At 40.5% G+C, this 27,299-nt stretch overlaps 1 protein-coding gene across 1 annotated transcript; it reads left to right on the top strand.

Moving 5' to 3' along the window:
- The first annotated feature begins 13,773 nt into the window (after nucleotides 1-13,773).
- On the top strand, nucleotides 13,774-23,409 carry LOC133137631 (high-affinity choline transporter 1-like). The gene is made up of 8 exons (XM_061255972.1): nucleotides 13,774-13,957; nucleotides 15,742-15,855; nucleotides 16,946-17,101; nucleotides 18,654-18,802; nucleotides 18,972-19,115; nucleotides 22,181-22,334; nucleotides 22,550-22,767; nucleotides 22,885-23,409. The coding sequence occupies exons 1-8, from the start codon at nucleotides 13,774-13,776 to the stop codon at nucleotides 23,407-23,409; spliced, it is 1,644 nt and encodes a 547-aa protein (XP_061111956.1).
- Nucleotides 23,410-27,299: the final 3,890 nt, after the last annotated feature.

Here is a 27,299-nt window from a genome sequence, read left to right as displayed (position 1 = left end):
GTGCAAAGCGGCCTGTGGAGGCTGAACGAAGAGGTCTGGCAGGGGTGTAGGGTCTGATGATTTTTTTGTAGATAAGCTGGGGAAGACCCTTTAACTGCTTGGAAGGCTAGCACCAATATTTTGAATTTGATGCGAGCCATGACAGGCAGCCAGTGGAGGGAAGTAAGCAGGGGGGTGACGTGTGAGTATTTGGGAAGGTTGAAGACCAGACGAGCTGCTGCATTCTGGATGAGTTGGAGGGGTCTGATGGCAGACGCTGGGAGGCCAGCCAAGAGGGAATTACAGTAGTGTAGTCCAGGCGGGGCAGAACCATCGCTTGGACCAGGAGCTGGGTCGAGTAGGGGGTGAGAAAGGGGCGGATTCTCCGTATGTTGTATAGGAAGAACCTGCATGACCGGGTCACCGCCACAATGTTCTCGGAGAGGGACAGTCTGCTGTCCATCACCACACCGAGGTTCCTTGCACTGGGTGACGGCGTGAGTGTGGTATCCCTGAGGGAAATGGAGAGATCCAGATGGGGAGAGGTTTTAGCAGGGATGAATATCATTTCAGTCTTGCCTGGGTTGAGCTTTAGATGGTGGTTGTCCATCCAGCTCTGGATGTCCCTCAGGCAAGCAGAGATACGGGCAGAAACCTGCGTATCAGACGGCGGGAACGAGACGAAGAGTTGGGTATTGTTCGCGTAGCAGTGGTAGGATAGCCCATGTGCAGTGATCACAGGGCCAAGGGAGCGAGTGTAAAGAGAAAAAAGAAGCGGGCCTAGGACTGAGCCCTGGGGAACTCCTGTGGCGAGGGGCCGAGGTGTCGATACCGAACCAGCCCAGGCAACCTGGAAGGAGCGACCAGAGAGGTAGGACTCAATCCAGTCCAGGGCTGTGCCACAGATGCCCGTTGCTGACAGGGCAGACAGGAGGATGGAGTGATCCACTGTGTCGAAGGCAGCAGAGAGATCTAGGAGAATGAGGACAGAGGAGAGGGAGGCTGCTCGTGCGGCATGGAGTGACTCACTGACGGAGAGGAGCGCAGTCTCTGTCGAGTGGCCCGATCTGAAGCCAGACTGATGGGGGTCTAGCAGGTTGTTGTTAGAAAAGAAAGAAGAAAGTTGAGTAGAAGCGGCTCGTTCTATAGTTTTAGAAAGGAATGGAAGAAGAGATACCGGGCGGTAGTTCAGGATGATGGAGGGATCCAGAGTAGGCTTTTTTTTTAGCAGCGGAGTGATGTGGGCCCTCTTGGAGGATGCCGGAAAACAGCCGGAAGACAGGGAGGAGTTGACAAGGGAGGTGACAAATGGGAGAATGTCAGGTGTGATAGTTTGGAGAAGAGAAGAGGGGATAGGGTCTAGGGCACAGGTTGTAGGGCGGTGGCAGAGCAGGAGTTGAGAAACATCAGAGTCTGTAAGGGGGGAGAAAGTGGAAAAGGAAGGGATGGGCCTAGAGGGGGGGCGGTGGTTGTAAAGGATCTACGGATGACTGACCTTCTCATCGAAGAAATCAGCAAAGTCATCAGCAGAAAAGGAGGACTGAGGAGGAGGAGGCGGTGCATTGAGGAGAGAGGAGAAAATAGAGAAAAGTTTCCGGGGGTTAGAACCGGAGTTCTGAATTTGTGTTTGAAAGTATTTTGCTTTGGCGGCAGTGACAGCGGAAGAGAATGCCGCCAGGAGAGACTGGTAAGTTGTGAGGTCTGAAGCGTCTCTGGATTTCCCCTACTTCCTCTCCGCTGCGCGGAGGCTGGCCCTGGAGGTACGGAGGGTGTCAGATATCCAAGGACTGGGAGGGGATGTGCGAGGTGGCTTTGAGACAGGCGGACAGAGAGAGTCAAAGGCGGAGGAGAGAGATGAAAGGAGGGTGGCAGATGCAGAGTTAGTGGGGAGTTTGAAGAAGGATTCAAGAGGGGGGAGTGAGGCGATGACGGTGCCGGCGAAGGAAGAGGGTGAGAGGGAGCAGGATGGGGAGGAAGAGGGAGGGAGATTTTAACTGATGATGTGTGAACGCCACAGACGTAGTTCTGGCACGTTTCACTAGCAAGCAGTGACTGTGAGCCATGCAGGAGTACAACTAGCACAGCCAGAGCATGTTGGGACGCGGTGTGCCCCTGCCTATTATAAATGCATCAGCCACAATAACTTTAATGTAATGTTGTACATTCCATGTGTACCATGCTAATTATTTAGCACTCGCTTTTATCCATTTCTTCCCAGGCATTCATTACATATTAATGTTGCCATATGCGGTTAGTATAAACTATTTCTACAGGACAAGTATCAGATGAAAAATGTACGAAATGATGAAACAGTATGAAATGCTGGATTCACCAACCTTTACTAATTCCAGTCCGTTTTCCGGCATTTCGGACACTGTCTAAAATCGCCAGGAATGTCCTAAGTACCGACTGGTCCAACTATACCGATCGTCTATAGTCATAGCAAAGATATGCATGTTCTTTCTGGATTAAAAATATTTGCTCTAATATGCGTGTAACCTAGACCACACTAAAAGAGATCACTAAGGGTCTGAGTAACTAGGTCCGGGAGTAACCTGGTATTCCCCACTATCAGGTATTCAAATGAATGAATGCACGAGGAGACGGTGTACAAAAATAATGCACTTTAATTTCTGGTGTATTTTGGTTGACGTAGATTATATATCAATAAAGACTGTGTTCAAGGTGGAAAGAGTTGTTGTATAAATAGCATCTATAAATATTACACATACTATTCCAATAGCATACCAGACATCACCCACTACAATGAGTCATTGCCTAAGCTTCAGCCAGGCTATTAGGCCTACTACAATTTGAGGAAAACCAAAATACATAATCATTCCCATAAGGGCGAGGAAAACAAAAGGGGAGGCCAGCCGAGATCAGAATCACCCAGAGGTAACAGCCAGCTATATATGCATTGTGTCCAGGGCTGAAAGATTGACATTTTGTTCGTCCAATCACATGCTACTGGTTCATTTGGAATCAACTATCCTTTCCTTTCCTATTCAACACAGAAGCCATTTTGAGAATTCGCTAGTCACTTCAGTCAAACAAACACTCGCCATAGTGGCTACGAGTGTCCTATCAACTTGTGCTTTTCAGGTAATTTAGAGAACACCCCTGGCTATCATCCCTGGAATTTATAGCTCATTTGGCCAAACACTTTTGCTTAAAACTACCTCGGAAGTCGGCGAGATTCTAGCGCAATTTGAGATCTTGGGCTGGAGATATGCAGATTCCAGATACTAGGGAGTGAGAATGACATTCAATAGGTCATGTTAGACACCATTTGGGATTTATTGAACAGTTTTATTTTTAATGTAGTCCATTTCGTTTTATTACAAGTCAATTTAATAATCTTCCATATCAAATTACCGAATTGTTGCTCTGTGAGGAAATTCACTCTAAATACGAATAGAGTGCTGCCCTCTAGTGGATAACGTTAACGTTAGATAAAGCCAACTGGAACCATATTTTTACATATTTTATATTAAATATATTGAATAAAACTACATATGATAAAGAAAGTGTTCTTATCTTTTTTATATGCTAAACTTGATTAAATTGGTGATTACATGTTGAAGCTGTAGAAGAATGAAAAATGTAAGCTAAACAAAATTGTTTTTAACTACATAATTAAAATTCCTGCCTTTTACACATGTTCACTTGGCATTTATATTACATCCAAATGTCATTTCTCAGCTTAATTATCAGGCAGGCTCATAGACTTACAGCAATGTCATTTCTTCAGGAAGGCACAAGGCTAAGCTCTGCACAATGAATTTCATCAGCCAGAACTTTCTGACTGTAGCTTACAGTCCAAATAGTATGCCTTTGGCCAGCACAAAGACAGATAAGAGAACAGGGAACATTCCATCGCGAGTGAAGTGAGCAAGCGGAAAAAAATGGCCTCCTCAATTCTGGAAGTCACCAGCCTCCACTGACTGATACACTGTAATGTTTTAAACACATCACGCAATTGGTAAGCTTACGGCATGTATTGACGCATCTATGCATAAAGAATTTCAACAAAGACGCGGTTTAGACAAAGGCGCTTCCCTTACCCGCTTCGTATTAGATCACCGCCGGCAGAATCCCTATGCAAACAGTGCTCTTACCACTGCGTTTGTCACACCAACTACTTTCAAACAAAGTGGCTGCCCGGCATACTATTCTACCTGCATTACTTCTGGTCACATGAGGAGAAAGCATCAGGTGACTCATTAAACCTGATCATGTGCAATGATCCCACCCGTCACATATGTATATATTTTTCAATTAAGCGCAAACCTGTAATTAAGTGCCGTCTTATGAATTGTTGTATTTAAATAAAGTATAGCCTATGCCTTTTTTTTATTATGTCGTTGCTGTGTTCTCTGTTCTCATTTGTCTGACATTGAGAACAGCCCAGGAGCGTACAAGTTATATAACATATCTATCAATCTCTCAGTTGTATTTTTGCGTAATGCACTGAAAGCAAATTAATTAATTTGGTTATAACAACGAATAATTAAGTCGACAAGGCAAGCAACAGTATAGCCACTGGCACTGCACTGCAACACTAATAACAGGCTACGAATATTTCTGTAACATGACCCTGGTCTGGGGTCTGGGGTCTGGGTCTGGGGAAACAAGGGTGGACAAGGTACCAATATGAAGTTTATGAAGGTATATGTGAAGGTTTATAACCACCACCCACATGACCAGATGTCACTTCTAGGTGCAATGGCTGCTGGGTGTATGGACATAACAGTGGAACACATCCAGGGCTGGATAAGACACGCAAAGAGATGTTTTCCTCTGTGTATGGCAAGAGATAACATTCGGAGTGATGTTGATGAAAATCTATGGCCAAATGCAGAGGACAGGATGGATGGGCCAGGCCAACAGTAGCTGATACTGATAGGCAGACAATATATGTGCAAATTACTGTATATAGTGAAAATATTGCTATTTGGTATGTATTTGTTATTGATTGTAATGTATTTTGAGTAATTGATTGTATTGTATCTTTCTCTTCTGAACTACAGTATATTGCTCTGTGAGACCAAATGGCAAAATACTGTAAACCCCCTGAAGAATACTGTTACTTTTGTGATTTGTTTCTTTATCATTGTTTTACATTACACAGTGAAAATTGTTATTCTGGGTTTCTGATACAGTAAAACATTCATTCATTTACAGTTTACTGTACATTTACCACACTCAGTCATGACATCTATTGTGAGAGGCAAACAAACAGATTGAAATATTTGTGGATGCAAAAATAGAGGAAAGGGAAACACATAATATATGTATTTAGCAATGCTCTAAGTTGTTTGTGTTTTGTAGTTCATTGTACATTGAGTGACAAAGTAGTCTTATGGGAGAAAGCATATGCGATAGTTATGGCAGCATGAGTCTTTTTTGTATTTTTAGTTGGCTAGGTAAGCAGTGTTTGGATAGTTAACTTTGGTGACTTTTGCTCTGTTTGTTTGTTTGTTTGTTGTTGTATTTAAATAAAGTATAGCCTATGCCTTTTTTTTATTATGTCGTTGCTGTGTTCTCTGTTCTCATTTGTCTGACATTGAGAACAGCCCAGGAGCGTACAAGTTATATAACATATCTATCAATCTCTCAGTTGTATTTTTGCGTAATGCACTGAAAGCAAATTAATTAATTTGGTTATAACAACGAATAATTAAGTCGACAAGGCAAGCAACAGTATAGCCACTGGCACTGCACTGCAACACTAATAACAGGCTACGAATATTTCTGTAACATGACCCTGGTCTGGGGTCTGGGGTCTGGGTCTGGGGAAACAAGGGTGGACAAGGTACCAATATGAAGTTTATGAAGGTATATGTGAAGGTTTATAACCACCACCCACATGACCAGATGTCACTTCTAGGTGCAATGGCTGCTGGGTGTATGGACATAACAGTGGAACACATCCAGGGCTGGATAAGACACGCAAAGAGATGTTTTCCTCTGTGTATGGCAAGAGATAACATTCGGAGTGATGTTGATGAAAATCTATGGCCAAATGCAGAGGACAGGATGGATGGGCCAGGCCAACAGTAGCTGATACTGATAGGCAGACAATATATGTGCAAATTACTGTATATAGTGAAAATATTGCTATTTGGTATGTATTTGTTATTGATTGTAATGTATTTTGAGTAATTGATTGTATTGTATCTTTCTCTTCTGAACTACAGTATATTGCTCTGTGAGACCAAATGGCAAAATACTGTAAACCCCCTGAAGAATACTGTTACTTTTGTGATTTGTTTCTTTATCATTGTTTTACATTACACAGTGAAAATTGTTATTCTGGGTTTCTGATACAGTAAAACATTCATTCATTTACAGTTTACTGTACATTTACCACACTCAGTCATGACATCTATTGTGAGAGGCAAACAAACAGATTGAAATATTTGTGGATGCAAAAATAGAGGAAAGGGAAACACATAATATATGTATTTAGCAATGCTCTAAGTTGTTTGTGTTTTGTAGTTCATTGTACATTGAGTGACAAAGTAGTCTTATGGGAGAAAGCATATGCGATAGTTATGGCAGCATGAGTCTTTTTTGTATTTTTAGTTGGCTAGGTAAGCAGTGTTTGGATAGTTAACTTTGGTGACTTTTGCTCTGTTTGTTTGTTTGTTTGTTAAAAAAAAAAAAAAAAATGGCCCTTGTCCTTATCTTTGTTGTACGGGTAGCAATTGAAATTGTACTTACCTCTAGGGTCTTTCAGCGAACTTATCCCTGGTCATGGGTATGCACTTTGTTGTACGTCGCTCTGGATAAGAGCGTCTGCCAAATGCCAATAATGTAATGTAATGAGTCACTTTTGGGTGAAATATTAAGTGTTTTGGTGGTTGAAGTGCATTTTGCACCAGAAGTTAACTGATATGCTCAGGTGTGTGTTTCAAAAGCACACTGTGTGAAGAGTTTTGAAAAAGTGGACATGGTATTGAGACAAGTGTGAAAGCGATTTTTTTACAATCATTTTCACACTTGTCTCAATACCATGTCCACTTTTTCAAAACACTTAACACATTCACCATATCATTAGACTATGTGAACTAAACTGTGGATATTTTTGCATTGCTTTCATACTAAAGGCATTCAATCACCACTTCTTCCAAAATTCATGAATACCTCTCTTAGTCAGTGTTCACTACCAGCAAAAGTTTGTACAAATACAGCAAGTTTTGCAGACATTTAGATACTCTCTTCAAAACAGTTACAGTTTTTTTACAATCGTTTTCACACTTGTCTCAATACCATGTCCACTTTTTCAAATCACTTCACACATTCACCATATCATTAGACTATGTGAACTAAACTGTGGATATTTTTGCATTGCTTTCATACTAAAGGCATTCAATCACCACTTCTTCCAAAATTCATGAATACCTCTCTTAGTCAGTGTTCACTACCAGCAAAAGTTTGTACAAATACAGCAAGTTTTGCAGACATTTAGATACTCTCTTCAAAACAGTTACAGTTTTTTTACAATCGTTTTCACACTTGTCTCAATACCATGTCCACTTTTTCAAATCACTTCACACATTCACCATATCATTAGACTATGTGAACTAAACTGTGGATATTTTTGCATTGCTTTCATACTAAAGGCATTCAATCACCACTTCTTCCAAAATTCATGAATACCTCTCTTAGTCAGTGTTCACTACCAGCAAAAGTTTGTACAAATACAGCAAGTTTTGCAGACATTTAGATACTCTCTTCAAAACAGTTACAGTTTTTTTACAATCGTTTTCACACTTGTCTCAATACCATGTCCACTTTTTCAAATCACTTCACACATTCACCATATCATTAGACTATGTGAACTAAACTGTGGATATTTTTGCATTGCTTTCATACTAAAGGCATTCAATCACCACTTCTTCCAAAATTCATGAATACCTCTCTTAGTCAGTGTTCACTACCAGCAAAAGTTTGTACAAATACAGCAAGTTTTGCAGACATTTAGATACTCTGTTCAAAACAGTTAACTTTCAGTTCAAAACCCAATAAAATTCTGATCATTTTGGAAGGAAATATGCTGCATTTTGGCAGAAAAATGAAACTATATATGCTTGAAATACATAAGACAGATCATTCTGATTTGTACAGAAAGTTTATTCAGTTTATTAAAAATTTTTTGTTTGCAGACTTGTTACCATCTATAAAAAGGGGTCATACTTGCATTGAAATGTGCATGTATATAGGGTAAATATAGATGTAGTTGTCACTGAAGAGATTTTTCCACTATTATTGCTGTATATGTACTGTTGAAACACCTGGCTGTCATTTCAGTGAACAACCTACCCAGGTGTTTGTTGTTTGTGCCCCGTGACCACATATACAAAAGGGGCCACCTTTGGATTGGCATTTGCATTCTTTAGCCTTGGTGGGGAAAATGGATGCAGCCAGAGGCAGAGGAAGAAGATGTCGCGGAAGAGCAAGAACAGTTGTGTCTGATGAAATCAGAGCCACAGTCATTGATCATGTGATAAATCATGGTCTGTCCCTGAGGGAAGCAGGTTGAGGGTTCAACCAAACTTGGCTTCAAAGTGGCTTCAATAGTGAGCCACAGTCACACAGGGGGAAGGGGAAGAATGTTTACGCCTCAACAGGAGGATACAATAGTTGGGATGGTCATTGTCAACAACAGCATCAGGCTAAGAGTAATATGCAACAACATAATCGCAGACAACAACATATTTCCAAACACTGACAGTGTAAGCACTACAACCATTTCAAGAGTGCTACAGAAACGTCAGATCTGGATGAAACAGTTGTACACTGTCCCCTTTGACAGGAACTCTGAGAGTGTCAAGGAACTCAGATACCAATATGAAGTTTATGAAGGTCCACCACCCACATGGACAGATGTCACTTCTAGATACAATGGCTGCTGGGTGTATGGGCATAACAGTGCAACACATCCAGGGCTGGAAAAGGCACGCAAAGAGATGTTTTCCTCGGTGTATAGCAAGAGATAACATTCGGAGTGATGTTGATGAAAATCTATGGCCAAATGCAGAGGACAGGATGGATGGGCCAGGCCAACAGTAGATTTCTGATACTGATAGGCAGACAATATATGTGTGAATTACTGTATATAGTGAAATGATTCAATGGAAAATTACATTAAAAAATCCCCAAAAAACAGTTCCACAATTATAGGCACCCCTGTTTTCATACTTTGTGCAAACACTGCTGGCAAAGATGACGGCCATGAGTCTTTTCTATAATTTGTGATAAGGTTACAGAATACCTGCCCTGCTGGACAATCTACCTACGACCAAGAGTCAGCATCCTAGCAGAGGCAACCAGATTTTTGTTGAATTAATTGTGACATTGATCTTAAATAGTGCACTGGCAGCAAAACATCTCCAAAACATAAATGACCCACCACCATATTTGACAGTAGGTGTGAGGTGCTCCTTGTAGGCAATACATTTTGCCACCAAACATTTCAATGGTGTGTATGGCCAAAATCTTCAATTTTGGTCTCATGTGACCATAGCATCTCTTCCAGTCATAATTCCTATGAGGTTTGGCAAATTCAAGAGGCTTGGTTTTTTATTGTGCTCAGTCAGGGCTGTCTTCGTGCCACCCTTCCAAAGAGTTTATTGGTATGGAGGTGCCATTTTATGTTTTTTTTTTACTGGGACACCATCTTCCTTGTTGTCCGTGGGGATAATATGCACTTGCATCCTCCTTCTGGCAAGTTTGCAACCATTTCATATGTTTTACGCTTTTTTATTATTACCCTTATGTTTATGTACTTTTTTGTACTCATTACCGACTTGTGATGGTAAATTACCATCTGGTCGTCTGAATTGACAGTTCTTTGGCTTTTCCCATGCTGATGGTTGACAAAGGAATCTTGCATGCTTGTTACTTCTTTTCATACTCTAGTGAAACACGAAGTGATGGAATGACAAAATATAGTTCCTTTAGACTGAAACTTGTATTGCCAATTTCACTTTGTTTGATATTATTCACAATACTTTTTGTGATTTTCATAACAAATATAGTTTTTCGTATGTTTGAACATAAAATATAGATCATTATCCATGTTGTGTATTATATGCAGCCTTTTTCTATTTTTTTATTAAGGGTGACAATAATTTTGGAGCCCACTGCAAATGGTTTCTTTGAGTAGAAGAATGTGAACTGTGTGTGATGTTTGTGTGTGTGTTTTGTGTGTTTCAGCTACATGGGTTGGAGGAGGATATATTCTGGGCACTGCTGCAACTGCCTACAACCCTACAAAAGGCTTGTTTTGGGCTTTAATGCCTTTGGAATATTTAATCAATTTTTCTGTAGGTAAGTATGTGCTTTGTTTTGCTGCAATTTGTGATCAAATGTTATTTTATTCAACAAAAGTTTCAACTGTTTATTTTCCCCTTAAACCCCTCCCAATGGCAACACCCCAGCCCACCCCCCACCCCCCCAGGCTAAATTAAAATACAACCCAAATCAAAACTCAAAACATACCTACAGTATTCCACAAAGACAATTAGAGTTAGGTTGCGTTGTGTGTTCAGAGGTGCTCTTCTGCATACCACTGTTGTAATGTGTGGTTATTTTACTGTCACCTTCCGGTCAGCTTTGACCAGTCTGGCCATTCTCCTCTGACATTTCTCATTAACAAGGCGTTTCTGTTTGCAGAACTGCTGCTCACTTTTTGTTTTTTTGCACCATTCCTTGCAAACTCTAGAGACTAGTGCGTGTGACAATCCCAGGAGATCAGCAGTTTCTGAGATGCTCAAACCACCCTGTTTGCCACCAACAATCATTCCACGGTCAAGCATCACATTTTTTCCCCATTCTGATGGTTGATGTGAACATTAACTGAAGCTCCTGACCCATATCCCATATCTACATGATTGTATGCATCACACTGCTGCCACACAATTGGCTGATTAGATAATCGCAGGAATAAGTTGGTGTAATAAAGTAAAAATGTTCCTAATTAAGTGCTTAGTGAGTGTACGTCCTGAGCTTTATCTTAAATTATGGGCTAAATTGGAGCCCTTCCTTCTTGATATGATTAATGCGGCAGTAAACCCCCATCCATCGATCCATTCATTATCTGAACCCGCTTATCCTGAACAGGGTCGCAGGGGGGCTGGAGCCTATCCCAGCATACATTGGGTGAAAGGCAGGAATACCCCCTGGACAGATCGCCAGTCCATCGCAAGGCACACACACCATTCACTCACACACTCGTACCTATGGGCAATTTAGACTCTCCAATCAGCCTAACCTGCATGTCTTTGGACTGTGGGAGGAAACCGGAGTACCCGGAGGAAACCCACACAGACACGGGGAGAACATGCAAACTCCGCACAGAGAGGCCCGGCCGACGGGGATTTGAACCCAGGACCTACCCACTGCACCATCCGTGCCACCAGTAAAGGATGTTTTTACCATAATATATGGATTTTAAAAGAAAAATGAAGATCCTACATATTGTGCAAACTACAGCTATATAAATCAATTCCAATGCTAAGCTATATGCAAATGTTCTAGCTGATTGCATGAATAAATATATGACTAAACTCCACCGTGAGGTGGAGGTTTTATAAAGTCCTGACTTGCATCCTCATGTGTGGTCCTTTTTTTAATGAAAAATAATAAATTACAAGAATTAAACTAACAGACAGACTCAGAAACATAACACATATGAAATGCACTTTTGTGATTCTGTGGGTAAAATCCCTTAATTTTGTATATCTGGACCTCTCTCTCTCTCCTTTTCTCCAGCTGGTCTTTTCTTTGCCAAACACATGAGGAGTAAGGAGTATGTAACTATGATGGATCCCCTCCAGCTGAAGTATGGGGAAAATCTGACCTGCATTATCCTGATTCCTGCTGTGATTTCTGAAATCCTATGGGTAGCATGCATCATGGCAAGTTTAGGTAAAGTTCCAACACGACATGTTGACATGCAGTAGATATACCATGAGGTGCTAAGGTAAAGGCAGAACTGATACTGAAAGATATTGGTAAGACATCTCTGGTTCGGAAGGGCAGTCCTGTTTTATGAGTGATAGTTTTTTGAGTTTGGTTTGTATACCATTCAATAATGACAATTTAAATTATTTAATTATTATTGCTGTAGTTCCCGCCTGGTAAAGCAGAACATACAGGGCCTTATTCCATTGGTTTGAAATTTGTACATTCCAAATGTACAAATGTATCTTTCCAATTATTAACCCAAGACTAAGCAGGAACATCCACATAATGTATAATTTGCAAGGTCCCATCAAACTATTTTAGTTCTACCAAAATACACCAACTGTGTAGGTGGACTAAGAGTGCTAGTGACCACGTGGTGGAATGTGATGTTTTGTAGTTTCAATATCACAACTTGTTTGCAACTTAATTTATTGACCCATGGCAGCTTTGAAAATCATGGTTCTGATATTACCAACACATAAATGACCAGTCATTTAATGTCAGTTAAAAAGACTGAAACGTTGGTTGATCTGTCAGCACTACTGTTATTTACTGTCCTTTTATTGTTAATAGCCAAGTTACATTTACCTGCAGAATAACCATAATGATCACAGACCCCTTCATATACACACACATTGTGCCCCATTTATCAATATTTCTGGAAATCCGTGTACAAATGTATGCGTGATCGGAACTGAACAAACGAATTCCGGCAGATTTATCAAACATGCGTAGGCACAGCTTTTTTTCGTATCCGTGTGTGTACGTTGATAAATACCAAGTAATCATACATCAAAGGCGCGCTCACAAAATTTGAGATTAGCATAAATTGACACCCCTAAAATACCATATATGGAATTTCCACAATTTAAAGAGATAGCCGAAAAAGAAAATAGCTTCTCTGATGCAGAGATTGAAGATTGAGATTGAAGTACAAGCCAAAAACATATTTTATTCCATAGTGTAGACAGTGAATTGTCAGGGCTGGGGAAGCATAAAGCCTGGAAATATAGCCTAGCTGTTGTAAACTCTTTCTCAAGTAACACACACTATGCAACAGGTAAGAGAATGGTTTGACATTGAACGGGAGGCAAAAAGGGTGGCACTTTGCCTGGAAACAAACAACAAAACAAGTCAGATAAGGTACAATTCATAGATGATTGCTTGTAAGGCCATGAACATATGTTCAGTACCAAAGGTAGATAGGCAAAGTCTGTAATTACCATACCAACTGCAACTTGAGGAACTACATGACTGAGACAAATACAAATCCAAAAGTCCTTGATTAAAGTATAAGATATAAGGTATAAAATATGAGGTATAATAATAGGTATAAATTACAAGGGGCGAGCCAGAACACAGAGCTACGACACTGCTTTGAGCAAACTACGACCATAATGCATTTGAAACAGCTGCCAAAGAGGGGGTGTATCGCCATATGTGGGGCGACATGGCTCAGGCAGTAAGAGCAGTCGTCTGGCAGTCGGAGAGTTGCCGATTCGATCACCTGCCTGGGCTGTGTCGAAGTGTCCCTGAGCAAGACTGCTAAATGACAAAAATGTAAATGTAAATGTAAATGTAAATGTAAATGTATAGCATGGAGGCATTTTCAGCTGATTCACTCTCTGAGCAAGACTGCTAAATGACAAAAATGTAAATGTATAGCACGGAGGCATTTTCAGCTGATTCACTCTCTGATTTGAACGCCATTCAGGTGTGTTATTAACCAGTCAGGACTATGCCAAATTGGACCCAGTTCAACAGCTATTATTTTTATTTTTAATTGAACATTTTCGAAAGAATTTATAGAAGACAATGGCTGCTAACATCCCCGGGCTGATAGCTGTTGCTGTGTTTTATGTGATCATTCTGGCAACTGGAATATGGGCATCTCGAAAGTCCAAGCAAGAGGAGAAGAGAAGCACTAGGACTGGGACAGAAGTCGCCCTGGTTGCTGGTCGGAATATAAATATCATTGTGGGAATTTTCACAATGACGGGTGAGTATGCTACTGTCTCATTTTGCAGAACATTTGAACATTGGATCTAAAAAGACTATAGCAGGTACTATAGCGAAGATAATTTTAAGACTGAGGTGTCAATGGTGCTCAGAGTGGTGGTCGTAAAAGCCCTGATGCAGATTCATTGTTCTTATTGTGTCCTGAAAATAATGAACAAAGGAATTAAGAATTTGGATCAGCAGAGTGCTGTTATTTAATTTCTGTTTTTTTTTTTTAAAGGTCTCTGGTTGCAATTATACAGTGGGCTCCAGAATTATTGGCACCCTTAAATATTCACAAAAAGTGTGGTAAACTAAAAAATAATATAGTTATTGACATAAGCTTTATTTTCCAACATGTGTAAAGTAGTGTGCTTTATTAATGATTCAATGGAAAATTACATAAAAAAATTAAATAAAATAAATTCCCCAAAAAACTGTTCCACAATTATAGGCACCCCCATTTTCATACTTTGTGCAAACACTGCTGGCAATGATGACAGCCATGAGTCTTTTCTATAATTTGTAATAAGGTTACAGAATACATTTGGAGGGATTTTTGACCATTCCTCCCTGCAGAACTTTTCAGAATCATTGATATCCTTGGGATACCCCCCTCTTCAGTTCACACCACATGTCTTTCATGGGATTTAAGTCTGCAGACTGAGATGGCCATTGCAGAACATGGTTGTTGATTTTATTTAACCATTTCTGGTGTATGCTTGGAGTCATTGCCCTGCTGGACAATCTACGTATGACCAAGAGTCAGCATCCAAGCAGAGGCAACCAGATTTTCAGCCAAGATTTCCTGTTTTTTTGTTGAATTAATTGTGACATTGATCTTAAATAGTGCACTGGCAGCAAAACATCTCCAAAACATAAATGACCCACCACCATATTTGACAGTAGGTGTGAGGAGCTCCTTGTAGGCAATACATTTTGCCACCAAACATTTCAATGGTGTGTATGGCCAAAATCTTCAATTTTGGTCTCATGTGACCATAGCATCTCTTCCAGTCATAATTCCTATGAGGTTTGGCAAATTCAAGAGGCTTGGTTTTTTATTGTGCTCAGTCAGGGCTGTCTTCGTGCCACCCTTCCAAAGAGTTTATTGGTATTGAGGTGCCATTTTATGTTTTTTTTTGACTGGGAGACCCCAAGACGCAACCAATCTCTGCGATTCTTAAACTGCGTTCCTTGGGTTACTTATGGCCTCCCTCACCATCTTCCTTGTCGTCCGTGGGGATAATATGCACTTGCATCCTCCTTCTGGCAAGTTTGCAACCATTTCATATGTTTTACGCTTTTTTATTATTACCCTTATGGTTATGTACTTTTTTGTACTCATTACCCGACTTGTGATGGTAAATTACCATCTGTCTTCAGAATTGACAGTTCTTTGGCCTTTCCCATGCTGATGGTTGACAATGGAATTTTGCATGCTTGTTTCTTCTTTTCATACTCTAGTGAAACACAAAGTGATGGAATGACAAAATATAGTTCCTTTAGACTGAGAATTACGAAATCAAAGTAAACTTGTATTGCCAATTTCACTTTGTTTGATATTATTCACAATACTTTTTTGTGATTTTCATAACAAATATAGTTTTTCGTATGTTTGAACATAAAATATAGATCATTATCCACGTTGTGTATTATATGCAGCCTTTTTTCTATTTTTTTATTAAGGGTAACAATAATTTTGGAGCCCACTGCAAATGGTTTCTTTGAGTAGAAGAATGTGAACTGTGTGTGATGTTTGTGTGTGTGTTTTGTGTGTTTCAGCTACATGGGTTGGAGGAGGATATATTCTGGGCACTGCTGCAACTGCCTACAACCCTACAAAAGGCTTGTTTTGGGCTTTAATGCCTTTGGAATATTTTATTAATTTTTCTGTAGGTAAGTATGTGCTTTGTTTTGCTGCAATTTGTGGTCAAATGTTATTTTATTCAACAAAAGTTTCAACTGTTTATTTTCCCCATAAACCCCTCCCAATGGCAACACCCCAGCCCACCCCCCACCCCCCAGGCTAAATTAAAATACAACCCAAATCAAAACTCAAAACATACCTACAGTATTCCACAAAGACAATTAGAGTTAGGTTGCGTTGTGTGTTCAGAGGTGCTCTTCTGCATACCACTGTTGTAATGTGTGGTTATTTTACTGTCACCTTCCGGTCAGCTTTGACCAGTCTGGCCATTCTCCTCTGACGTTTCTCATTAACAAGGCGTTTCTGTTTGCAGAACTGCTGCTCACTTTTTGTTTTTTTGCACCATTCCTTGCAAACTCTAGAGACTAGTGCGTGTGACAATCCCAGGAGATCAGCAGTTTCTGAGATACTCAAACCACCCTGTTTGCCACCAACAATCACTCCACGGTCAAGCATCACATTTTTTCCCCATTCTGATGGTTGATGTGAACATTAACTGAAGCTCCTGATCCCATATCTACATGATTGTATGCATCACACTGCTGCCACACAATTGGCTGATTAGATAATCGCAGGAATAAGTTGGTGTAATAAAGTAAAAATGTTCCTAATAAAGTGCTCAGTGAGTGTACGTCCTGAGCTTTATCTTAAATTATGGGCTAAATTTGAACCCTTCCTTCTTGATATGATTAACAGTAAAACTCGGTCCATTTCAAGATAAAAAAAATAATTTTACCATAATATATGGATTTAAAAATAAAAATAAAGATCCTACATATTGTGCAAACTATAGCTATATAAATCAATTCCAATGCTAAGCTATATGCAAATGTTCTAGCTGATTGCATGAATAAATATATGACTAAACTCCATCATGACCATGAAATCCTGACTTGCATCGTCATGTGTGGTCCTTTTTTTAATGAAAATAATAAATTACAAGAATTAAACTAACAGACAGACTCAGAAACATAACACATATGAAATGCACTTTTGTGATTCTGTGGGTAAAATCCCTTAATTTTGTATATCTGGACCTCTCTCTCTCCTTTTCTCCAGCTGGTCTTTTCTTTGCCAAACACATGAGGAGTAAGGAGTATGTAACTATGATGGATCCCCTCCAGCTGAAGTATGGGGAAAATCTGACCTGCATTATCCTGATTCCTGCTGTGATTTCTGAAGTCCTATGGGTAGCATGCATCATGGCAAGTTTAGGTAAAGTTCCAACACGACATGTTGACATGCAGTAGATATACCATGAGGTGCTAAGGTAAAGGCAGAACTGATACTGAAAGATATTGGTAAGACATCTCTGGTTCGGAAGGGCAGTCCTGTTTTATGAGTGATAGTTTTTTGAGTTTGGTTTGTATACCATCCACTAATGACAATTTAAATTATTTAATTATTATTGCTGTAGTTCCCGCCTGGTAAAGCAGAACATACAGGGCCTTATTCCAATGGTTTGAAATTTGTAACATTCCAAATGTACAAATGTATCTTTCCAATTATAATCCCAAGATTAAGCAGGAACATCCACATAATGTATAATTTGCAAGGTCCCATCAAACTATTTTAGTTCTACCAAAGTACACCAACTGTGTAGGTGGACTAAGAGTGCTAGTGACCACGTGGTGGAATGTGATGTTTTGTAGTTTCAATATCACAACTTGTTTGCAACTTAATTTATTGACCCATGGCAGCTTTGAAAATCATGGTTCTGATATTACCAAAACATAAATTACCCCTATTAATGTTGGTTAAAAAAGACTGAAACGTTGGTTGATCTCTCAGCACTACTGTTTTTTACTGTCCTTTTATTGTTAATTTTTATTGTTTATTGTTACATTTAACTGCAGAATAACCATAATGATAACAGACCCCTTCATATACACACACATTGTGCCCCATTTATCAATATTTCTGGAAATCCGTGTACAAATGTATGCGTGATCGGAACTGAACAAACGAATTCCGGCAGATTTATCAAACATGCGTAGGCACAGCTTTTTTTCGTATCCGTGTGTGTACGTTGATAAATACCAAGTAATCATACATCAAAGGCGCGCTCACAAAATTTGAGATTAGCATAAATTGACACCCCTAAAATACCATATATGGAATTTCCACAATTTAAAGAGATAGCCAAAAAAAGAAAATAGCTTCTCTGAAGCAGAGATTGAAGATTGAGATTGAAGTACAAGCCAAAAATTTTATTCCATAGTGTAGACAGTGAATTGTCAGGGCTGGGGAAGCATAAAGCCTGGAAATATAGCCTAGCTGTTGTAAACTCTTTCTCAAGTAACACACACTATGCAACAGGTAAGAGAATGGTTTGACATTGAACGGGAGGCAAAAAGGGTGGTACTTTGCCTGGAAACAAACAACAAAACATGTCAGATGTCAGAAGGTACAATTCATAGATGATTGCTTGTAAGGCCATGAACATATGTTCAGTACCAAAGGTAGATAGGCAAAGTCTGTAATTACCATACCAACTGCAACTTGAGGAACTACATTACTGAGACAAATACAAATACAGAAGTCCTTGATTAAGGTATAAGATACAAGGTATACAATATGAGGTATAATAATAGGTATAAAATACAAGGGGCGAGCCAGAATACAGAGCCAGGACACTGCTTTGAGCAAACAACGACCATAATGCATTTGAAACAGCTGCCAAAGAGGGAGTGTATCGCCATCTGTTGAAAAAATGGTTTAAACATTTGCATCATCCTTGGAGTGATTCTCAATGGTTGTTTTCCAGGAGGAACCATGACCATCATTCTGGATATATCGTCTTTCTACTCTATCTGCATCTCAGCTGCTGTGGCAATAATATATACGCTTCTCGGTGGAATGTTGTCTGTGGCCTACACTGATGTCATACAGTTGGCCTTCATCTTTATTAGTTTGGTAAGTTGCATCCTTTCATGAAATAGACACCAGACAACACCTGCAATGCCAACTGCCAATTGTGTTATATAGAGCCACTTTTGTTATCTGTCATAGATACGTAATATTTGCATAATTTTAAATGCACCTGAAAAGCATAATATTATTTGTTTTATTTTGTATGTAACAGTGGCTGTGCGTTCCTTTCCTGATAATGAATCCAGCCTCCGCTGACATCACACTCACAGCATTCAATGGGACCTTCCAAGCTCCTTGGGTGGGAACACTAGACCCAGAGGATTTGGGGCTGTGGATAGATGATTTTCTGGTTCTGGTATGTGCAGGCTGCTCAACAGACAAATGCATGTCATTGCATGTACAGCATGTTAATTGCTAAACTCCACCATGACCATGACCAGAAAGGTTTTATTTTGACTTGCATCCTCATGTGTGGTCCTTTTTTGAATGAAAAACAATAAATTACAAATTGCGGCAGAATGTTCACCACACAACAGTTGAGGTGGAGAGGGAGAGAATAATGTTTTTGCCAATTGAATCAAGATATGATTAGGTGGCAGTTTGAAAGAGACAGGGTTGGGAATTTAACCAGGATACTGGAAAACCCCCTCCTCATTGCGAAGAGTGACATGGGATCTTTAATGACCACAGTCAGGACCTCGGTTTAACGTTCCATCCAAAAGTCTCCTACAGCACAGTGTCCCCATCACTGTGCTGGGGCATTGGGGATAGTTGGACCAGAGGAAAGATCGCCCTCTACTGGCCCATCAACACTACTTCTAGCAACTTTTCCCAGGAGGTCTCCCATCCAAGTACTAACCTGCTTAGCTACAGCCATTTAGCAGGAGTTGTGTGCATTCAGTTAGTTCAGTTAGCTGGAGCTAGCAAGCCAATCAGAAGACATTTTTGTTCATGCCAGTGAGCCTTAAAAACAATCACAAGTATGGCTCATCAGAGGTGCTGGAGGATGGACATTTAAAACTGGATAGAGATAGTTTTTTGTACTTAAAACCACAGAAATCCATCCATCCATCCATTATCTGAACCCGCTTATCCTCAACAGGGTCGCAGGGGGGCTGGAGCCTATCCCAGCATACATTGGGCGAAAGGCAGGAATACACCCTGGACAGGTCACCAGTCCATCGCAGGGCACACACACCATTCACTCACACACTCATACACTCATACACTCATACACTCATACACTCATACCTATGGGCAATTTAGACTCTCCAATCAGCCTAACCTGCATGTCTTTGGACTGCGGGAGGAAACCGGAGTACCCGGAGGAAACCCACGCAGACACGGGGAGAACATGCAAACTCTGCACAGAGAGGCCCCGGCCGACGGGGATTCGAACCCAGGACCTCCTTGCTGTGAGGCGGCAGTGCTACCCACTGCACCATCCGTGCTGCCTTAAAACCACAGAAATGCCTTATGGATTTCAGGACATAAAATATAACACTGGACAATACACAATATGGGACCTTTAATGCGTTTACATACGTCAAATTAATTTCTGTTTTTGTCTCTTGTGCACATTTCAGCACATCTACTGAACCTTGATGGTACCTTAATAAGACTAGGGCTTGGTACTGAAATTCTGTTCCTTCAGTGTACCAACCAAATCTTCATGGAACCAAAATCTGTACAAATTCTGTCAACATATTCGCATTCAGCCTGCTTGTACATATACGAATGAGAATAAATAAAAGCCTGTCGCATGAATGTGCATGAACATGCACACAGTCAAAGGTCCAGGTTCACCTTTTCTAAAGTGCACATAATAATGCAACAAGTGATACCATTATATATCATTGTGGTTTTGTAGGCTTAGCTAGTTCATATAACCTGTTGATTAGCAAACAAAAACATTAGAATTATTCAGTGACAAGGTGTCAATTGACCATGAACATATCAAGCTCAATCTCACCTGTTATTTAAATGAAGAACACAAAATACAAATTAGCCCGATCCCCCAATATGGTGAGAGGCTTGAATCCGTGCCATACTACTGTCATAGCACTTTCCGCACTGTGAGTCTATTACCCTCTCAGTGAAATAAAAAGTGTATAAGGAAGGCAGTCTGCTTGTCATGTACGGTGCAGAGAACCCAGACGCAGACCACAGGATAATCCAAAATCATAGTTTTAATGTTCAGTAGTCAAAAGCCAAGAGAACCAGTACACAGCCAAAAACAAAAAAAGCAAAAGAATGGTCGAAAAACAAGCAAGAGGTCAAAATCACAGAAAATCACAGGGTGAAGGTACAGAAGGGCAAAAACAAACTCGTAGTCAAAAACACAAAGCGAAAAACCAGAAAAATCAGAAGTGAAAACAAAACAAGAGGGCAAGGCAGGTACGGAAGTCAAGGCAAAGGGGTGTCTATCAAGAATCTCAATAATAAGGCTTACACAAAATTGGCACTTACTATGATCAACGTTCTGACAAAGAAGCATACTGAGAATGGGGTTTAAATACAAGGGGGAAGGTGACAATCTAGGCGGGGCAGAGAAACAGGTGGGGAAACATAATAGGGTAATAACATAATAACGGGAGGGAGACGAAAACGCGGACTGGATGCACGAAACGAAACATACGGTTCCGGATTAGGGAGTAGACATTTGCAAAGTTTGAAGACGTAGTGATAGTTAGAGACAGGTGCGAACACTTCGCTGAAACTAAACGAGTAATCAGGGATAGCATAGGGAGGCGGAGTTACAGAACAGTGCAGAAATACTAAGAGATTGCGTTAGTGAGTTAGTTACGTGAATATTTCTAAACTACCCAATAAAAGTGATTGTTAGTTCGTTAGTTAGACAGACAGTAAGTGTATTAATCGGATTAGTACTGTACAAAACCTAGATTAGTAGTAGTTAGTAAGAATCGTGCTTTACAACATTTAACTACCAAGAAAAAGCAGGAAGTAAGAATCGCGAGTTTTAGAAGAAATGTTGAAAACCCGAAAAACTACCGTAACCACCCGAATAGTGGGACACGCAGACAGGGGAGTGACTAGACTGGTAAACATTCAGACGCAGACATAACAGGGGAGGACAATAGAGAACTGTAATGGAAAACATAAACCAGGTAACTATGAAAAATGAATAATAAACAAGAATAAACATGAAAACATACAGAACAAATACAGAAACATTACACTGCTCTCCTAAAAAGATGGTGCTTTGTACAGAACCAGTGTTATACATATGCTTGCCTAATGTGTTTCCAGGTAGCATTATAAATTAAAGCATGTTTAAAGAGACTGTCACCCACAAATGTGGTTATATTGTGCATTATGTTTTAACTGATACTGATTTAACTCACCATTGACCATTTACTGTTGGAGGTTAATTTTACATTTACATGGTTTCCTTCTCAGAGTCTAGGAGGTCTGGCTTCTCAATCTATACATCAGAGAATTCTGTCAGCAGCATCATCCAAAGAGGCCCAAGTCATATGTTTTGCTGCAGCAGGATTTTGTTTTATCCTGGGCATTCCTTCAGTGCTTCTTGGAGCAGTAGCTGCATCAACAGGTAGGAGGAAGTGTTTCCCCTCTCCTGCACTTAACCAAACTTTATACTGTATGTTGATGTGTGTGTGTGTGTGTGTGTGTGTGTGTGTGTGTGTGTTTGTGTGTGTGTGTGTGTGCGCACTCTTGCGAGTTTTCGAAAATATGAGCATGTCTGCATGCACTGCATACTTGAGGGTTATGGATAAGTTTGTTAATAAACAGTCTCTTTTTTTCCAGACTGGAACATGACCAGTTATGGTTCTCCCTCCCCTTATGAACGTGGTGAAGCTACTAAAATTCTTCCAATCGCTCTGCAGCACCTTACTCCCAAGTACGTCTCCATCTTGGGGATTGGGGCTGTAGCAGCAGCAGTGATGTCATCCATAGACTCTTTTCTCCTCTCCTCTGCTTCCGTATTTACCAATAACTTCTACAAGTCCTTGCTTAGAAAGAAGGTGAGTTGATTTGTACAAACCCACAAATAGAGCAAACAAAACTGAAAACAAATGCATATCCCTGTATAGATTTGATCTATATCACACAGACTTTTGTGTGTTGTGTTTCTGTTTTAGGCTTCCGACAGAGAGCTGCAGTGGGTGATCAAGATCTCAGTGATGGTAGCTGGACTGGTAGGAATGGGGCTAGCCTTCTTAGGGAACAATGTTCTGACCTTCTGGTTCTTGGGTACTGATGTGATGTACACCCTGGTTTTGCCTCAGTTCATCTGCGTTCTCTTCTTCCCCATCACCAATGGTTACGGTGCTTTGGGGGGTTGCATCCTAGGCGTGATGCTGAGAGTGCTGAGTGGGGAACCCCTCCTCCACTTCAATCCTGTCATCCACTTCCCCGGCTGCAGGCTAATCGACGGCATCTATGTCCAGCACTTCCCCTGTCGGACACTAGCGATGCTGGTGTCCCTGTGTGCTAACATTCTGATTTCCTATGTGACATCTGTGCTGTTTGAAAAAAGACTCCTGCCAAAGAGGTGGGATATACTGCAAGTCAGGACCCACAGTATACCCAGTAGAGCTGATGAAAAATCAAATGTTAACAACCTGCCTGGAGTTTCTGATCAACTGCTTGACACAACTTGTTAGATTCCAAGTGAAATTATTTACTTCAGGTCAGAGGAGGATACATGGTTCACTGCTTTGTGTTTATTGTATTGGGACTATATAACAAATAGGATACATTTTGATAAAATAATTGATAGCTGAATTCTGATTATCTATGGGATACATATCTATGGGAACTGTGGGAATCTAAACAAGGTTCCTTTCTTTTTTATGTACTTGCCTCCAATTATTACAATAATTTTCTTTGGTTGATTTTACATGACTGTTTAAGATTAGGGAAAATCATAATGATCATGCCAATCAGCTAGATACTTTACAATGCTGGTATAACTGGAAAACACTTGCTGCAAGAACAAATTCTCACTGTAAATGTCTTGATTCACAACTCATGATCATGTAAAACACCAATTACATTGTACTGTAACTCACTGTCATCACCAGAGTATGTCAAAGAAATTAAACGTAAATTTGAAAAATACCAATGTTTAGTGTCTCGAGAGCGAGAGAGCGAGAAATTGGTGCAAAGCAATGATTTTATTTGTTCCACACGTGCCTTTAGGGCACTGCCCAGCTATTCAGCCCAGCCAGGTGCTTTTCTTTAAAAAAAAATCAAAATGGAAAAATCCAAAAACCCAAAAAGAACCGGAAAAAATGTCAGCGGCCAAAAAATTAGGCCCGTTCGGTCTTCCTTCGTCCGTTGGATCAGTTCGATTCCTGCGGCGTTCCGGCCGCCTAGTCGTCCGCCTGGGATGCTCCGTTCTGGGTGCAGAGGGGGAGAGATTAGCGGGGTTAGGGGGATGGTGATTTCCTCACGTGAGTCCTCGCTTTTGGAGGTTTCGTCCGCGGAGTTTCGTTTCGTGCCACTGGGCTCTCTCCTAGTACGTCCAGGATCTTTCCGCTTCTCTTGCGGCTGGTTTCGCTCGGGGTTCAATAGTAGGGTTCACTCACTCGGGCTCCGGGTAACCCTCCTCCGTCATGAGCCCCGCTTGGCGTTCGTTTTCTCCTTTTAAATGTTGCCGCTCCGTTCCCCGAACTCCGCGCAGCTGTGCCTGTTCAATCAGAGGAGGTTAGTAGTTTCCAGTCACATTCCGCACGCGTCTCGCCTCGGGGGTGCTGTTGGTGCTGATACTCCTCCCGGCCTTTCTCCAAGGTGCCGCTCTTAGATATGTCAGGGGAAAATATTCAGAGTTAATTATTTTCCCCAGCGCTTGGCGCCGGCGCACTGGCTGTTCGACCCCAGTGGTGTGGGCCACCACAGTATGCATATAGTAAGATATAACAAAGTCAAATGATTGGTAATGTCTCATCAAATCGCATGTGAAATGGATGATTATACAGTGACCCCAAACCTTCAACATAACACAAGCAGTTCTAAATCAGAAATTATTATTTGGTCTCCCAGAGTCATGATTTTCAGGATTCAAGATGAAGCGTCTCCTCTGGCGAACTAGTGATAAGATGAGCAGTATATCCTTGACCCTGGGATTGAAATCGGTGAAAGGCCACTGGCCTGCAATGTGATGGAGAGAGGCTATACTTACAGGCTATATTTTGACTCCTAGGATCTACAGGTGCATCTAAAAAAAAAATCCCGTAATTTAATTCAAAAAGTGAAAGTTTTGTATAAACTAGATTCATTACACATAAACTTAAATATTTCAAGCCTTTTAAAAAAAAATCTTGATGCTTATGGCTCATGAAAATAAAAATGCGTGGTGGCTCTTGTCTCACTCAGTTCACTCCTTGTAAGCTCCCCGAAGCTCTTGAATCGACAATCCTCTCAAGGCTGCGGTCATCCCTGTTGTTTGTGCACCAAAAATGTGTAACTTTGTAACCATTTAGGGCTAAAGTTTGCCTTCGCATACAGATTCATTGTAACAGACATTTAAACCAGGAATGCCCCAATTTTTGCCCCTCACTGTAGAGGAAAGTCAATGTTAATAGGCTTTTTATCTGCCAGGTTGTTCCTGAGTTGCCATAGAAATCGGTTGGCATAGATTGATATTATGTGCTATAACAGTGTTGCCTAATATGAGAGAATCCATGCTGCAAAACTCTGGGCAGCACTTCTGATTACTTTGGATTAGATGTGAACAATTTTTGTAACTAAATAAATCTCTTGATTTTAACCTGGTTGCATTTTTTTTTTTATCACTGAAAAGATTTTCTGTTTTTGACTGGATACAGGTTATTGTAGCTGCGGCTTGTGCACTTAGAAACACAATGGACACAACCCGGGGCAAATCCTCTTTGAAATTTGAGGAAATTATCACCAAAAATGAGCATTCTGCATTATTTTTTCCAATCTATGTCCAGGCAGTTTCCGAAAAGGACATTCAGAGACTCCAAAAGAAAACCGGAAACTTAATGATATTATTGGTCTTTTGATCTGTAAAATGTGACATTTTGCTTACTAATCAATACAATACTTTTTATCCAGAAAAAGTACTTCCCCCTGCCACCCTGCCCTACCTATCTGTCCCAAACTCCTTGCAGCTATCCTCAGACAGCAACAGGTCAAGAAGATCTTAAAAAATAAGTACAATAATACCATCTTGTATACAAATGTATTCATTGAGGTCCGTTGATTGGTGATTTGAAAACTTCATCAAGAGTTTTTTTCAATTAACTTATGATGTGTGAACGCCACAGACATAGTTTTGGCACGTTTCACTAGCAAGCAGTGACTGTGAGCCATGCAGGAGTACAACTAGCACAGCCAGAGCATGTTGGGACGCGGTGTGCCCCTGCCTATTATAAATGCATCAGCCACAATAACTTTAATGTAATGTTGTATATTCCATGTGTACCATGGTAATTATTTAGCACTCGCTTTTATCCATTTCTTCCCAGGCATTCATTACATATTAATGTTGCCATATGCGGTTAGTATAAACTAAATATAGACCATTTCTACAGGACAAGTATCAGATGAAAAATGTACGAAATGATGAAACAGTATGAAATGCTGGATTCACCAACCTTTACTAATTCCAGTCTGTTTTCCGGCATTTCGGACACTGTTTAAAATCGCCCCAAAGCGGTTTCAGACTGTTTAGCAGTTACTTTCAACTGAACTGTAATCGCCAGGAATGTCCTTAGTACCGACTGGTCCAACTATAACGATCATCTGTAGTCATAGCAAAGATATGTATGTTCTTTCTGGATTTAAAATATTTGCTCTAATATGTGTATATATTTTTCAATTAAGCGCAAACCTGTAATTAAGTGCTGTCTTATGAATTGTTGTATTAAAATAAAGTATAGCCGATGCCTTTTTTTAAATTATGTCGTTGCTGTGTTCTCTGTTCTCATTTGTCTGACATTGAGAACAGCCCACGAGCGTACAAGTTATATAACATATCTATCAATCAATCAGTTGTATTTTTGCATAATGCACTGAAAGCAAATTCATTCATTTGGTTATAACAACGGCGGCACGGATGGTGCAGTGGGTAGCACTGCCGCCTCACAGCAAGGAGGTCCTGGGTTCAAATCCCCATCGGCCGGGGCCTCTCTGTGCAGAGTTTGCATGTTCTCCCCATGTTTGCGTGGGTTTCCTACGGGTACACCGGTTTCCTCCCACAGTCCAAAGACATGCAGGTTAGGCTGATTGGAGAGTCTAAATTGCCCGTAGGTATGAGTGTGTGAGTGAATGGTGTGTGTGCCCTGTGATGGACTGGTGACCTCTCCAGAGTGTATTCCTGCCTTTCGCCCATTGTACACTGGGATAGGCTCCAGCCCTCCCTGCGACCCTGTTCAGGATAAACGGGTTAAGATAATGGATGGATGGATGGATGGATTCTTAATTGACAATGTGTGTTAACATAAAAATAATCACGTGATTAAAGATAACCTTTTTATTATAATCCTTATTCCTATTAGACCACTTTCTGTATTAAGTGTTTAGA

Source organism: Conger conger, chromosome 9, assembly GCF_963514075.1.
Source record: "Conger conger chromosome 9, fConCon1.1, whole genome shotgun sequence".
NCBI lineage: Eukaryota > Metazoa > Chordata > Actinopteri > Anguilliformes > Congridae > Conger > Conger conger.
Note: the sequence above shows the minus strand (reverse complement) of the source record. Positions and strands in the feature narration are given on the sequence as shown.